Source organism: Lagenorhynchus albirostris, chromosome X, assembly GCF_949774975.1.
Source record: "Lagenorhynchus albirostris chromosome X, mLagAlb1.1, whole genome shotgun sequence".
Classification (NCBI taxonomy): domain Eukaryota; kingdom Metazoa; phylum Chordata; class Mammalia; order Artiodactyla; family Delphinidae; genus Lagenorhynchus; species Lagenorhynchus albirostris.
This window is the reverse complement of record NC_083116.1, coordinates 100,186,516-100,203,874: the sequence shown is the minus strand read 5'-3', so window position 1 is coordinate 100,203,874 and position 17,359 is coordinate 100,186,516. Positions and strand designations below refer to the sequence as shown.

The 17,359-nt window shown below is 37.6% G+C and overlaps 1 protein-coding gene across 1 annotated transcript in view; it reads left to right on the top strand.

Moving 5' to 3' along the window:
* Positions 1-17,359, top strand: part of CFAP47 (cilia and flagella associated protein 47) — a 509,799-nt gene that overhangs the window by 352,637 nt on the left and 139,803 nt on the right. Inside the window, 6 exon segments of the mRNA XM_060137366.1 lie at positions 5,053-5,249; positions 5,729-5,872; positions 6,626-6,652; positions 6,654-6,811; positions 7,433-7,448; positions 13,316-13,403. Coding sequence (XP_059993349.1) covers positions 5,053-5,249; positions 5,729-5,872; positions 6,626-6,652; positions 6,654-6,811; positions 7,433-7,448; positions 13,316-13,403 — 630 coding nt within the window.

The following is a 17,359-nucleotide window of genomic DNA, read 5'->3' as shown; positions in this document are numbered from 1 at the left end:
TCTATTTTTAGTTTTTTAAGGAACCTCCTTACTGTTCTCCATAGTGGCTGTACCAACTCACATTCCCAGCAGCAGTGCAAGAGTGTTCCCTTTTCTCCACACCCTCTCCAGCATTAATTGTTTCTAGATTTTTTGATGATGGCCATTCTGACTGGTGTGAGATGATATCTCATTGTAGTTTTGATTTGCATTTCTCTAATGATTAATGATGTTGAGCATTCTTTCATGTTTTTGTTGGCAGTCTGTATATCTTCTTTGGAGAAATGTCTATTTAGGTCTTCCGCCCATTTTTGGATTGGGTTGTTTGTTTTTTTGTTATTGAGCTGCATGAGCTGCTTATAAATTTTGGAGCTTAATCCTTTGTCAGTTGCTTCATTTGCAAATATTTTCTCCCATTCTGAGGGTTGTCTTTTGATCTTGTTTATGGTTTCCTTTGCTGTGCAAAAGCCTTGAAGTTTCATTAGGTCCCATTTGTTTATTTTTGTTTTTATTTCCATTTCTCTAGGAGGTGGGTCAAAAAGGATCTTGCTGTGATTTATGTCATGGAGTGTTCTGCCTATGTTTTCCTCTAAGAGTTTGATAGTTTCTGGCCTTACATTTAGGTCTTTAATCCATTTTGAGTTTATTTTTGTGTATGGTGTTAGGGAGCGTTCTAATTTCATTCTTTTAATGTAATTGTCCAGTTTTCCCAGCACCACTTATTGAAGAGGCTGTCTTTTCTCCACTGTATAGTCTTGCCTCCTTTATGAAAGATACGGTGACCATATGTGCGTGGGTTTATCTCTGGGCTTTCTATCCTGTTCCATTGAAAAGATTACAAGATACTGAATATAATTCCCTGTGCTATACAGTAGGACCTTGTTGCTTATTTATTTTATGTATAGTAGTTTTATGTATAGTAGTTTGTATCTGCTAATCCCAAACTCCTAATTTATCCCTCCCCCACATTTCCCTTTTGGTAACCAGAAGTTTGTTTTCTATGTCTGTGAGTCTGTTTATGTTTTGTAAATAAGTTCACTTGTATCATTTTTTTTAGATTCCACATATAAGTGATATCATATGATATTTGTCTTTCTCTGACTTACTTCACTAAGTATGATAATCTCTAGGTCCATCCATGTTGCTGCAAATGGCATTATTTCATTCTTTTTTATGGCTGAGTAGTATTCCATTGTATACATATACTACATCTTCTTTATCCATTCATCTGTCGATGGACAGTTAGGTTGCTTCCATGTCTTGGCTATTGTAAGTAGTGCTGCTATGAACATTGGGGTGCATGTATCAAATTACAGTTTTCTCCAGATATATACCCAGGAGTGGGATTGTTAGATCATATGTGCTGGATGCCCATTTTTATGGGTTATTTTAAAAACGGTAGGTCACACTGACTTCTTCCAGTAGCTAAAGTTATATAAAATTAAGTATTTTTTCATTAGAGAGATTCTCTGTTTATGTTCCTTTATTTTCTTTAGTAACTATAATCTGGTAAATTTACATATCTTTGGTTATCTTTAATTACAGAACCCTAGCAACTCCCATAGTTACTGGGATCACCTGTAAAGAAAAGGCCCCAGGTGAGCTACATCTAGTAGAGTAAGGATGGAAGGGACAGGTTCAGATTGTCCCTGACATTTGTAATGCCCAGGTCAAAAGTACAAAGGGAAGCCCATATACCATATATCTAAATTTTAAAAGTGGTAAATCAAACTAACAAATTTTTAAATAGAATATAATCTATTTATTCCACCTTGAGAAATAAAGCTTTATACCAACCTAGAAGACCAAAGTTGAATTTAGAATTCTTGGCCTCCTCAGAGTTTTGCACTAGAACATGAAAACACAGGATAGCTGGGCCCTGGGCATGTGCCCACCCCATTCTCTTTTTTCCTTCACATCTAGCATGTATTGTAGAGGGATTGTGTACAAATTTGTAGGAACCTCAGCCCACATAATTAATCTTGGTTGACATCTTCCCGTTAATAGCCACCTCTTAGTTAGAGGTGGCTATTCTAACTTAGAATTCTTCAATTCTAAGAGTATTCCAACAGGGGGACTGACATAGGGAAGAGTTCTGTGCAGGCACTGGAAATGGGATCACAGCACTTTGGATTGTGAATTGTGACATCCCATGAACTTGGAAGAAGGATGGGGCTGGGCTCTCAACATAGGCCTGTCCCAGTGGGCCCATGTCCTCCTTGCATATGCAGAGAGACAATGACAGGAGATTCAGAGTAAGGTTCTAGAAAGCATGAGGCCCAGGACAGCAAGCTCTCTTTCCTTGGTCTAAGGGTATGTGTTAGGTTGGGGATCCCCAACAGCAGACCCTGAGACCAGGTCTTGAGAGCAAGTAGTTTGAGAAGTGATCTCAGGAACCGTAGGTAGAAGTGTGAGAGAGTGAGAGACAGTAAAGAGAGGAAGCCAATTCAGGGAGTGTTAATGAGCAGTTGCCACTGGGAGCAATTTGGGCTCAGTTGCACTGGGGAATCTCTGTGAGTTGGTGTAGAATTCACCTCAGAGTTATTCCAACCCAAGGATAAAGAAGCTGGGTTATTTTTCCACCAGTTTGATACATTATTTGTTGAGGACTGCAACTGCAGGCATTAACTGTCACTTCTGGCCTGATCCATGTGAGGGTTAAGCACCTTCCTATGACTAGAGGAAGCCCTCAAGGAGAAAGGAGCTGTTTTCCATAAAGCCACTGTCCCGCAGGGAGGATTAAATGCTAAGGGGACATGGCAGGGCATGGATGACATCTGCTACAGAGCAGAATTGGAAAAGACTTTGAGAAAACATGTCCTTAAAGGAGAATGATGTTAAGGTGGCACAGTGTGGCCAGGAAAATTTCCAAGTTTCTAAATATGAAAAGTCTCTACCTCTGCTATTTTACATCTAAGGTGATGCGGATACTGTGTGATGAATACCTTAATCCACAAGTAGCTTCATGTTGGTAATATATGATAATATTCCTACTCTTTTTGCATGAATTAATTAAATTATTTCAGATGTTTAAGTAAAACAAATATTGTTTTATCAATATATCTTCAACAAAACCATCATTTCCATGAATTCCACTATTATGATGAATTTCTTTTTGGACTTGTAAGGGAGAGGGGCTTGCATGGCTTATTTCTTAGGGTCTTTGCTCAGGAACATTTCATGAGTTGGAAAATGTACACTGAAGAATGTCCTTGGCTTTCACTTTCAGACTTAGTATCAATAGGAAGTGCATATTTTTAGGGAAAAGGAAATAGTGTCTAACATAAAGCTTTTGATAGAAGCTTTATACTTGAGCTTGTGCATTTCAATTATTGTTTACCATGAAATAGAGTTATTCTTTATTGATGATGAAAATAATAATTACTGTTGTAAAGCAATTATACTCCAATAAAGATGTTAAAAAAATTACTGTTAAGTTGATTAAATTTCGTATTCTAAGAAGTTTAATTTTATTTAAATTACCTAATCTAAGTATTTTCATTTCAATCTGTTCATGCAAGAGAGAAATGTGGTTTCTTCCTTTCTGATAATAAAGCAACAAATTTTAATCAAATAATTATCTCACCTGTTTTGTTCTAATGGTGTTGCCACAATTCAAATACTTTTCTCAGAATGAAAGTGAATGAATCAGTGAACAACAGATGATAAAATGTGCCTGGAGTCCTTTTTGACAAGAAAAAAAAAATTATTCTAAAATTAGATTTGTACTTGAAAAGGACGAAATAAAAATTACAACATTCTGACAGCCTTTGTTTCCTCCTTAGACCAGCTGAGAATCTTGGACTTTGGTTAGATGTAATATAGATTTCAAGTGTGATCCACTGTCAGTGTTTTTTAACATATAACTACGACATTATACATAATATATGACATATACAACACATAATACATTCTATATAATATATGATGAATATATTTTTAAAATGTGTAACACAGAACATATAACACATACATACACATCTTCAATATGTTTTAAAAATGATTTAAAACAGTTAATGTTCTTGCAAGAATGACTGGTCTTCTTGGCATATAGACTTCAGTATGTTTGAAAACAAGTTTGCCATTTTTAACATTTGAGGTGTTAAATGTGAGTGAATTAAAATTATAGCCAATTAATGTCATAATACTTGTCTTATCCATTGGTTGATAAGCTTGATTTGTCTTCTTGGTTTTGGAGAATTTCCTAGAACAGAGTTAGGCTTCTAAACATTTTTTAGCACTTGTTTCTCATCTATAACTTAAATACTTTGGCTTTAGCAGTGAAATTTTATTATAGTATTATACTGCATCCTATTTTAGGGTTGAGAGATTTTTATAACTATTTTCTCATTTCCTGGAGAGTAAGAAAATGGTGACCTTCAGAGAAAAAGTAGTATTGCTTGGAAGGAAAGGACCAGCATAGACAGCCTGCCCACCATAAGAAATGATATTAGCTATTAACTTAAGGTATATGGTATAACAAGGTGATATGAGAAGTATTCATTGGACATGCCTCTTTTGGCTTCCCTTGGTTATTAACTATGAAAAATTATTTCTATCTGCTGGTCAAGTTGCAACTTATTTTGATTGCTATGGGACAGAGCATTTCTATGTCATAGAAATGTGGCAGATAATATTGCTTGCCAAATATTCCATATATCTCTCAGTTCTCAGCCCCTGTCAGCTGAGAAAGAACCCTGTGGTTGGGTCTGACCAATTAACTGTGATGTGTGTTAACTTTGGGCTGAGCACTAAAAAGCCCTTGAGCAAACTTTCAGTTACTCTTCCCTGACCTGTAAACGAAGAAGGAGTGGTGTGCCTTGGTCCCTCAGTGGCTTTATGGAGCAAACCTTCCTCTGACCTATGCAGGATATATTTTGTCATTAATAAAAAATAAACTTGCTTGTAATGCCCAGGAGACTGAGGGGTAATGTGTTACCTTGCTATAACCTAGTCTCTTCTGGATTATATAATACAATTAAATCCAAAAAAAAAATATTGCTGTACCTGAAAATGAATCTTAGGATTTATACCATCAAAAATGATTAAACCATTTTTTAATTGTTTTGATAGTTACAGATGGATCTGTTCCAGTTCGTTTACGATTTGTTCCTCTCAGTCCTGGACGCTACCCTTGTAAAATCTTGTTGACATCAAGGTATGATGTGCATGTCTATTGCATTGAAGGTGCGGTAAATGAAGAATGTCCAGAGGCCAGATTTGATTTTGAAACACCAGCATTTGAAGCCCTTACCCAGAATATTCCAATAGTAAGCACAAACTTTTTTTTTCGTACTTTTCTTCATTCCCACTGCCACTGTCTCAATTAAAGTCCTTCAAACCTTTCATCTGAACTCTTACCAATTCCTAATTGCATTATGTGTGGCCATTTGTTTCTCCATATTGATGTCACAGTTTTATTCCTGAATATAAATGTTATCATATTACTCACTTGATTAATCACTCCTGCTGGATCTCTTTGCTTAAAAAATTAATTCTAACTTCCTTAACCTATCATCAAACCAAGCAGAGTCATGGTCTCTCAGATCACTCTGCTCCACATTCAGTTGTGATCTTAACACTTGATTAAGATGTGCTCATAGGCACTAAGAACAGTGATTGGCTGTAGCTTGGCTATTAGTGGGTGATAATAGCATCAAGGAAGGTAATATAATTGTAAGGAATTTTGAATTTTTTACACTGATATTTTTCTATCTGATATTTTTCTGTCTTTATTTTCATGCTTTAGAATAATAAAACAAAGAATGAATGGAAATGTCAAGTTACTATAGAAGGAGAATGGTTTTATGGACCTCCTGTTTTACATGTTGGACCAAGTGAGACTGTGAATTATCCTCTCACATTCAAACCTATTTTGGAATGTGAGATTATGGTATGAACTCATTGATTTTTTTTCCCTAGCTTTAATATGTCGATAAACCAATGTGTGATGTTAACATATATAATTTATGATAAATTTTCTTGCAGAAAAGTTATATTTTCTGGGGGGTGTGGGGTGGTGGTGTGATGAATTGGGAGATTGGTTGGGATTGACATATATACACTAATATGTATGAAATGGGTAACTAATAAAAACCTGCTGTCTAAAAAAAATAAAATTAAACTAAAAAAAATTTTTTTTAAAAGTTATATTTTCCATGAATTTGATCATTAGTGTTCACTCTGCTTGAAACTTTAATAAATGTTGTAACTTGAGGGATAAATATTCTGAAAGTCACAATGTCATAGGCTGTCAATATTTATGTCTAGATTATTTTTACATAATATGTTTAACAAAGTAAAATCATTGCTTTTTTTGTATTCAGTAAGGAAGTTTGTACTTCAGAAAATATTTTCTTAAGTCATATTTCTTTGACAAGGATGTAAACAGGCATATAATTGCTATGTATGAGAATGCCTATTAAACTGTCACTTAGAGAAAGTGAAAAGAAATGAAGAGCTTTTCACAGGAAATTCATCTTTATTTGTTCAGTAGAAGTATTTATGTATAAACTGGGAAAGCTAATGACTAGCACCTCCTTGAAAGCTCATTTCATCGATCAGATTCAAGATTACTAAAATAGAAGAGATGGTTGGCATCCAACTGTCGCTCCTATAGAGCTGAAATTTGGCTGATTTGTCACAGGGCAAACTTACTCTACAAAATGAAGTAGGATGGTATGGAGCATATCTTTGACATAAAAGGGATTGGAAAAAGACCGCTGGCCTTGGAACACATCACCGTAGACTGTCAAGTGGGGGAGATAACAAATAAACCCATAATGATGCCCAATTATACAACAAGCATCCTAACATTTAAGGTAAGATTTTGGTTTGTTTTTTTTTTTTGGTATGAAAGTGTTTTCAGAAGGAGTATATTGAATTATATGATATTTTAAAACATTTAATTTTACTTAACTAGGTGAAGCAGTGTGACATAAGGAGATGGTTAGAATTCTCCTATTAGTCCAGCAGCTTTTAAAATGCCATTTTGATTATAAAGTTGAATTAGCACCAAACAAGTTTTATATCTAAATATTAGTATATAATCATAAAACACATTAAAATTTACTTATTTGAGTCATGTGTATTTTCACTTGAAGAAATTGTACATGACAATGAAAGATATTTTTTAAAAAACTTTTAAACAGCTTTTAAAATTGTAATGTGATATCTGCAGGCATGAAATTTCAAAAGTGTATCCTATCATTTACCAGTGTGAGTAATAGTGGGAATGTGAAGAAATGCATAATTAGTTACATCTTTATTTTTTATGAGGTTTTGTACTTGGCCCTCCTCACTTGATTTGTTTAAGCAAATCTGAAAATAAATTTTTCTACTCCCCACTCCCATATTTATCTACAAATTATGTGCCCAATAGAATCCTCAAAGAAGCTTCAAATATCTGTCCATCATAGATGCCTGAATCTAGTTTTAGAGGGTACATCAGAAGTTTAGAAATTCTCTGGGTTTGTCCTCTGCTTTTTTTGGTAATCTTGAAAAATATGTGCATTGATTTTCTTCTTCTTTCCTTACTGGATTGCAAATAGAGTGAATATTATGAATGAAAATCTCATCTTCTCACTCCCCTGCTAAAACTCTTCACTGTCATCTCTTGCCTTCAGGATTGAGTCCAGGCTCCCTGAAGTGGCTTTCACGTGTTTCAAAAGCCTATCTGCTCAGCTTTCTCTCTTAGCACTCCTGGCTCCAGCCACACTTTGGCCATTGTATATAGTATTTCCTTTTACTACTGCCTGGAAATCTCTATCCAATTCCCTGTCTTCCACTTCTCTGTGTATGTCTAACTCCTTTTCATTCTTTATGACAAAGCTTAGATGCCACTTTTCCAAGACTTCTTCTACATCCCCATAAACCTGGATTAGATGCCTTTCATGTGCTTCCACAGCATTTTTTTTTTTACTTTTCCCACCATCATGTACATTACATCCTATTGCTATTACCTGTTCTCCACCAGATTATTCTTCTCCACCAGATTATGAACTGTGAGAAAAGGGGCATGCCCCTCGTATCCATACTTTTGTACTTAGCATAAATCATAGTATCAAGCACATAATAGTTTTTCAAGGAAGATTTGTTTAATGAACGGATACAAACATAATAGATGGCTTTTCAAATGGAAGGAAGAAAGGAAGGAAGGAAGGAGGGAAAGAAGGAAGGAAAGAAAAGAAAAGAAAAGAGCATGACTACTTGCACTTGCTATAACTAAGGAAAAAAATCATTTTTCCATCACTCCCTTTCCCCTTCCAGAATTTTCTGGTGAGCAAGAAATCCTGTCTTATGAGTTTGATGAAAACAGGTTAAAGAAAAAATTGCTTAATTTCTTAACATTGGTTATTTCATTTTGTTGTTTTGGCAGAGGTGATGTCTGTAGCTTTTTAAAACTTTTATTCTTCAGAATGAATGCATTTTTTAAAAAATGTAGGCCTTTAAAAATAATAATTATGCTATATTAACTATATTTTTCTAATTAAATGTAGAAGTGGAATTCTATTCATAGCAGAATTGTACTTACAGGAAATAATCAAAGTCTATATTTATATGGTTTCGATACACAAGTAAAACTGAAGAATCTAGTTAATTTTACCTTTAGAGTGTAAGTTTTCAGTGAGGCCCTTTCTGTAATTAAAGATACTACATATTAAATTAATTAAATGTCATTTCATTAAGATATTAATAATACTGTTCATGTATTCCAGTTCTTCTATATTTCTATACTTAAATAGCACCAACAATTATAAAAGAACAGAAACATGTTTAAGACCGAAGAAACATTTGTCCCTAGAGATATTATGAATAAAGTATCACCTTTCTTAATTTGAAAATCACCATTATTTTTAATCAGCATATACTAATGAGCATTACCAATTTGCCCTTTCTTTTCATTCATAATATTTAGTTTATTGCTGGTATTTCAATGGAAATTCTATTGAGAAACAACTGAGGTGCTGCTAAGGAGAAAGGCTAGACTGAGAAACTTTGCTTTATAGTGTCAGGATTCATCTTGCACTCCCTGTGAGACTACTGAAATGCTTCTGATTCTCCATCTTCATTCTTCAATGTGTAAAATGAAGTTGGCCTCTGGGCACTCAAGGCTGATTCTCATTCTTTTCACCCCTCTCTCTCTTTCTCTCTCTTTCAATACCTTCCTCATTGTTGGATATTTTTCTTAATCTATAAATATTCTCAAAGATTTTCCATTATAAGATAAAACATCTCTAACAATAGCCTTTCAACTATTACCCTCTATATTTTCCATGATTGCTAAACTTCTTGAAAAAGCAATATTTACATGATCACTTCTTATTTCATGGTGGTCCATTTGTATCTCCTCTACTCTGTTGAAACTTCTGCCACAAAGATCACCCATAACTTTTGGTCAAGAAAAATTTGTTCTTTTCCCAAGTTATCTGCCTCAAAACTCCTATAATGTTTGGCACTGTCTGTCTGCCTTCTTAACACTATTCACCCTTTATTTTACATCATTCTATAGTCCTCATTTCCATGCTATTTCTGGATTGTTACTTATCTGGTCCTTTTATTCCTCTAGCCTTCTCATTTCTTTTCAAGTTTCCACCTTCTAAAGCATTCTTATGTCTGTACAACATCCCACTTGGCAGTTTCTTGGCTTCAAACTATCAACTGGTTACAAATGCCAAATTCATACTTTTACTCAAGATGTATTAGCTTCAGCCCCTCATTTTTGACTGCTTGCTGTACACCTGCACTTTGACAGTCTGCTGACAACTCAGACTCACTATATTCTTTTCATGTCTTTTCCTTGTTCTGTTTTTCATTGCTGTTAGTATTGATTTTTATGATACTTTGTATTTTTTTAAAAAGCCTTTTAACATATATTTAATCTCATTGCTACAAGAATAGTTTGCAATAGAAGGTTGAGACTTCCCTAACAAGAAAGAGAATATAAAAAAATCAGAGAATATAATTGAGATACAGGTAAAATGCTATGGCATTTTATCAAAGTGACCAAGGAGTAGGAAATAGTTATGCAATAAAGAAAACAGGAGACCTGGGACTTCCAAAATGGTGGAGCAAGGGGTTTCATAAATCTGTTCCTCCTTAAAAGCAATAAAAACACTGACAAAACTTGTCAAAACTTTTAAATCTTGAAATTAAACAAAGATTTCAAACAATCTGAGGAGTATTTACTCAAGAAAAACTCTGAATCCTGGTAAGAGCAGGGTAATTTGTGACATTTTGACTTGACCCATTTCTATGCCCCTCTCCTCAGCTCTGCAATCTTGCAATCACAGTAGCTATGAAAACTGTAACCTTGCAAAGAAAGGAAGAGGCAGACTGAGTATGGCTCTCCTCACAATTCCCATCCCCAGTACATTGTCACAACTTGACCTTTCTCGTAGCTCTCTAGCAACACCCCACCCCACGAGCAAGGAAGCCCCTTCACGGGCGGAGACTGCGGGTGGCAGAGGGGGGAAGCTTCGGAGCCGCGGAGGAGAGCACAGCAACAGGGGTGCGGAGGGCAAAGCGGAGAGATTCCCGCACAGAGGATCGGTGCCAACCAGCACTCACCAGCCCGAGAGGCTTGTCTGCTCACCCGCTGGGGCAGCCGGGGCTGCAAGCTGAGGCTCTGGCTTCGGTCAGAGCGCAGGGAGAGGACGTGTTGGCGGCGTGAACACAGACTGCAGGGGGTTAGTGCACCACGGCTAGCCGGGAGGGAGTCCGGGGAAAAGTCTGGACCTGCCGAAGAGGCAAGAGACTTTTTTGTTTCCTGGTACGCAAGGAGAGGGGATTAAGAGTGCTGCTTAAAGGAGCTCCAGAGACGGCGCGAGCCGCGGCTAAAAGCGCTGGACCCCAGAGACGGGCATGAGACGTTAAGGCTGCTGCTGCCGCCGCTAAGAAGCCTGTGTGCAAGCACAGGTCACTATCCACACCCCCCTTCCAGGGAGCCTGTGCAGCCCGCCACTGCCAGGGTCCCGGGATGCATGGACAACTTCCCCAGGAGAACGCACGGCGCGCCTCAGGCAGGTGCAACGTCATGCCGCCCCGCACTCCATACCCCTCCCTCCCCCCGGCCTGAGTGAACCACAGCCCCGTAAGTAGCTGCTCCTTTAACGCAGTCCTGTCTGAGCGAAGAACAGACGCCCTCCGGCCACCTACATGCAGAGGCGGGGCCAAATCCAAAGCTGAGCCCGGGGAGCTGTGAGAACAAAGAAGAGAAAGGGAAATCTCTCCCAGCAGCCTCAGAAGCAGCGGATTAAAGCTCCACAATCAGCTTGCTGTACCCTGCATCTGTGGAATACCTGAATAGACAACGAATCATCCCAAATTGAAGACGTGGACTTTGAGAGCAATATTTATGATTTTTTTCCCTTTTCCTCTTTTTGTAAGTGTGTTTGTGTATGCTTCTGTGTAAGATTTTGTCTGTATAGCTTTGCTTTCACCATCTGTCCTAGGGTTCTATCCGTCCGTTTTTGTTTTTTTAATAATTATTCTTTTATTTTAGTAACTTTATTTTATTTTATCTTACTTTATTTGATCTTCTTTCTTTCTTTCCTTCCTTCCCTCCTTCCTTCCTCCCTCCCTCCCTCCCTCCTTTTTTTCTTTCTTTCTTTCTTTCTACTTTTTCTCCCTTTTATTCTGAGCCCTGTGGATGAAAGGCTCTTGGTGCAACAACCAGGAGTCAGTGCTGTGCCTCTGAGGTGGGAGAGCCAACTTCAGGACACTGGTCCACAAGAGACCTCCCAGCTCCACATAATATCAAATGGGGAAAATCTCCCAGAGATCTCCATCTCAACACCAAGACCCAGCTTCACTCAGCAACCAGCAAGCTACAGTGCTGGACACCCTGTGCCAAACAACTAGCAAGACAGGAACACAACCCCACCCATTAGCAGAGAGGCTGCCTAAAATCATAATAAGTCCACAGACACCCCAAAACACACCACCAGACGTGGACCTGCCCACCAGAAAGACAAGATCCAGCCTCATCCACCAGAACACAGGCACTAGTCCCCTCCACCAGGAAGCCTACACAACCCACTGAACCAACTTTAGCCACTGGGGACAGACACCAAAAACAACAGGAACTACGAACCTGCAGCCTGCAAAAAGGAGACCCCAAACACAGTAAGATAAGCAAAATGAGAAGACAGAAAAACACACAGCAGATGAAGGAGCAAGATAAAAACCCGCCAGACCTAACAAATGAAGAGGAAATAGGCAGTCTACCTGAAAAAAATTTAGAATAATGATGGTAAAGATGATCCAAAATCTTGGAAACAGAATGGAGAAAATACAAGAAACGTTTGACAAGGACCTGGAAGAACTAAAGAGCAAACAAACAGTGATGAACAACACAATATATGAAATTAAAAATACTCTAGATGGGATCAATAGCAGAATAACTGAGGCAGAAGAATGGATAAGTGACCTGGAAGGTAAAATAGTGGAATTAACTACTGTAGAGCAGAATAAAGAAAAAAGAATGAAAAGAACTGAGGACAGTCTCAGAGACCTCTGGGACAACATTAAACGCACCAACACTCGAATTATAGGGGTCCCAGAAGAAGAAGAGAAAAAGAAAGGGACTGAGAAAATATTTGAAGAGATTATAGTTGAAAACTTCCCTAATATGGGAAAGGAAATAGTTAATCAAGTCCAGGAAGCACAGAGAGTCCCATACAGGATAAATCCAAGGAGAAATATGCCAAGACACATATTAATCAAACTGTCCAAAATTAAATACAAAGAAAACATATTAAAAGCAGCAAGGGAAAACCAACAAATAACACACAAGGGAATCCCCATAAGATTAACAGCTGATCTTTAAGCAGAAACTCTGCAAGCCAGAAGGGACTGGCAGGACATATTTAAAGTGATAAAGGAGAAAAACGTGCAACCAAGATTACTCTACCCAGCAAGGATCTCATTCAGATTTGATGGAGAAATTAAAACCTTTACAGACAAGCAAATGCTGAGAGAGTTCAGCGCCACCAAACCAGCTTTACAACAAATGGTAAAGGAACTTCTCTAGGCAAGAAACACAAGGGAAGGAAAAGACCTATAATACCGAACCCGAAACAATTAAGAAAATGGGAATAGGAACATACATATCGATAATTACCTTAAATGTAAATGGACTAAATGCTCCCACCAAAAGACACAGGTTGGCTGAATGGATACAAAACAAGACCCATTTATATGCTGTCTACAAGAGACCCCCTTCAGTCCTAGAGACACATACAAACTGAAAGTAAGGGGATGGAAAAAGATATTCCATGCAAATGGAAACCAAAAGAAAGCTGGAGGGCTTCCCTGGTGGTGCAATGGTTGAGAGTCCGCCTGCCTACACATCACCATAGACCCTGATAATGCAATACTCTATATTCTACACATATGTCCTTGGAAACGTGGTGTATTCAAAGGTAACAAAATTGGTAATGAGATATTATTAACTACCATACTGGGAAAGATGCGTGATGAGAATAAATCAAAAAGTAACTTAAAAAAAAAAAGTAACTTAAATTTCCCCTGTCTAATAGATAACCCAGAGGGAAATTTAGTTTTCTATTTCACTCATTACCTTTCTGAATAATCAGAGCTTTGGGGCATACATTTTATGTCTATAGTGCTATACTCTCTTGTCCATTTTTTAATATTTATTTGTGGGGCAAATTCCTGGAAGTAGAAATATTTAGTTAAGCCATTTACATTTAAAATTGTGGTAAACACTTTCAAATAGTTATATCAATTTATGAGCCAGACAGCGTCCTATGAGAATATCTCTTTATAGGACTAGGTATTATAAAAACATGTACATATACTTAATTGAACATGAAAAATAGGTTAAAGGCTTTGGTATATGTGAAGTTTTCTTTGTTTCTCTCTAGTAAAACATTCATTTATGCAAATTGCCTGATGGTCCCTGAAAAGAATTGCTTGCTTGGGAATGGGAGTGAGGGGTATTCCTACAAAGCTTTTGATGAGAGAGGAGGTGAGAGGTGTAGAAGACTAACAGGGAAGAACTGAGGGACTGTAATTCATCAAAGGAATAATTGTTCTATTCGGGAGAGAATTCAGTGTCCCATGGTGGTTAGATCCTGCTGAGGAAATTATTAAAATGTTGGTAAATGGATACAATTTAAAAATGTAGAAAGCATACAGCCAGTAGCAATCTTGTACTGCCTGGAAGTACTAGCCCCTCATCCTTGCTTGCCTCAACAAAGAATGTTTTAGGAAAAGGTCAGTACCTAGCATAGGAGGTGTAGAGAGCTGCTCCAAATAAGAAAGTACATAGAGAGTAGGCTGAATGCCAGTGCTGTTAACAAGCAGAAGGGAAATTTCAGAATGGCAACCACAGTGATCCAGTTACCACCACTGTAATAGAATACGCTATGGGTGAAGAGCCAACCCGCCCATCCCCACTCTCTACTTCTAGGTGGCTTGACCTCAAATGTCACCATAGTCATAGCTGTTAGCATCCTGTGAAATCTTCCTGTCACTTTTCAGACATTTGGCTTTACAAAGCCCGTTAACATTTCTCCATGTGATAGGTAGATTTTGAACTAGAGTGAGCTTATTCCAGGCATTTCAATAAAGTAGCATATTTTTTGCCATTTTTAATGTAATTCACAGGATAGAAATGTAAATTTCAGTTTTCATTTTAATCATCAAATGACAATCCTAATGTTCCTTAGTTCTGGAATTTTAACTAGTCTTCTGTAAAGGGTAGCAAGTGATTCAAAATTGCCATTATTATTTTTTATATAAGTAATAAATCTGAGTTTCCTGTTCTATAAAAGGCAGTGAGGTCTGCTGTGTGTGAGAAGGAACGTAAGAGGAACTTCAAACGGTAGAACATTGTTGAATTAGGAGTGTTTATGACTCCTTTAAGCAAAACAGAGCTGCTGATCCATGGATCAGACTCTTAAAGTTATAGAAAGGGAGCTAAGAAGAATTAAATAATCAGATTTAATATATCTTACCTTTGTATAGTCATTTTTGTTGATTTTGGCAGCATTTCTGAGACCATAAAACTTCAAAACGTATTTTCACTGATCAGATAAGCACTCTTACCATGCTGATTTGAAGGGCTTTAGAGGAAATTTGGGGAACTTAAAGGCAACTCAGGATACATCGTTAGGTGAGGATGAATTGGTAAATATTGCTGGCTACACAAGAGCTTTTGCAGGCTTCATAATTTTGAAAAATATTTGCAAGACATGTTCATGATTGTTCTTCCCAGGGCGGTCCCTTAAATTTGAATTAATGTTGCCGTTATGATTTGGACAAGCTGAGCCTGTAAAGAAGGCAAAGTCCATTTTTATTGATATTACTGTTGGAAGGCTGCTACAATATTTTAAGCAGTGTAAATGTAATTGCTTCTGAACAGTTGTTAATCTGTTGTAATATAAAGAAAACTAGACTAAAATTTTCATACATATATGAGAACGTTCCTATTTGTGCTGGTTATGTATATCGTATATCATCCATCTTAAAAAGAAAAAAACTTTGTGCACATTTTCAGTTCTGTCCTCAATTATATAAACAATTATTTACAAAAGGCCTATAATTTGGAAAGTCTTGATAAATACAGTAGTTATAAACAAAGCTGATCTTTAACCAATTACGCTCTGTTTGTTAAAATATTTTCACAGATGCTTTTCCTCATATGTTGGCAAATACTCAATTGTTTGAGCTCCACTTAGGTGTAACTTTTGATCTCTAGCCACCACAGCCCCTCCCTTTGGCCCCCCCGGACTTCCCAACAATTCAGCAACAAATAAAGTGTTAACACATGCCTCAGGACTTGGATCCTGTGTCCTTCCTGACTGGTCAGAGCTGGAATATAGGTTTGATAATTATTTCAAATATTACCACTGGATACAAAGATAGATGTCATATGGTTCCTGCTTCCTAGGAATTCATATCTGGTGATAGAAATAGATATCCATAAGTCATCTCAATACAAGGTACACACTGATGTACCACGAGTTTAAACATGGCACTGCAGAGCATGATATTGGGAAACGTTAACCCTAACAGTGGGAGTCCAAGAGGGCATCTTAGGGGATAATGGGTTTATCTGGACCTCAAAGGATGAACTGGGATTTATCAGCCGATACGGTGGGGAGCACATTCTAGCAGAGGAAACAACCTTATTGAAAACACAGAGAAGTTACTTTCTGTAAATAATGAATAGAGGGGTGTGTCTGGAGTGTGTGTTTGTGGTAGCCAATGCAGAGTGACATACAGTTAGAAAAACAGGCAGACTTTGCTGGACAGAGTTGTGTTTTACTTCTTACTGCAGTTGGAGCCATTGAAGATGTCTGAGGGGCATGAGTCAACTGAGTTTTAGGAAGAAAAGTCTGGAGGTAACATATAAAATGGATAGGAGGTACAAGAGAGGGTGGATAGATCTGAGAGATCATTTAGGGGCCTTTAGCAATATTCTGGTTGATTAGTTCTCAGTATTAGTTTGTGCCTCTTCTCCCAAAAGCAGACCCTGAGAAAAGAGTTTAATTGCAAGTAGCTTTCTTGAGAGGTGATCACAGGAAGCACGCTGACCAAATGGGGAAGTAAGATGCTGAAGGGAAAAAGTCAGAAAATGAGCTAGATATGAGATTACTGCTGAGACCTGGGGAACCTCACTGGGAGCTTTCTGAGAGAATTGTCAGGCTGAAGGGTAAAGAAATTGGGGTAAACATCCTCTACCTCCTTTCCCTCAATGATTAAAGTTTGTTCTTAGGGCAGATTCCCATGGCAGTGAATTCCCACTGGAAAAGTCATAGAAAACCACTGGTGTGAATGCGAACTGTCTGCAGAGGGGATTTTCATGGGGCACTGAGTCATATGTGGCATATACTAAAGTAGGTGTCATGGCATATTAATTGGTAGGTAGAAATTTTGAGAAATGGATGGAACTGGAATTATCACAGGAGCCTGCAGTGAACTGCAATCATGTTTCAGGCGTACCTATGTGGAGGTTTAAATTTGAATGCCTCTTTGGCCATGGAACAAAAAGTTAAGGTTGACCACTTAAATGAACATTAAGGGCAGACCAAACTAGGCCAGTGATAGTGGGTTAAAAAAAACAGAAATGAAGTTTCAAGAAAAGTAACAATGGAAAATGATGCTGTAGCAGCTTGGGTTTCCAGGGAATCAGACTCTGAGATGGGAGATTAGTTTATAGGACATTTATTAGGGAATGTGTTGTGATCAACACTTGTGAAAGGAAAAGGTAAGAAAACATACTGACCAGAGGGCAAAGTTGAGTTTCCGGACAGGTGGAGTGAAGGCTTTTAGTCAACTCACTGGGCCCTCTGAAGCTGGGATGGTCCTCTGGACTTGTCCCAAGTTAGGAGAAGGGGACTGGGCCTTT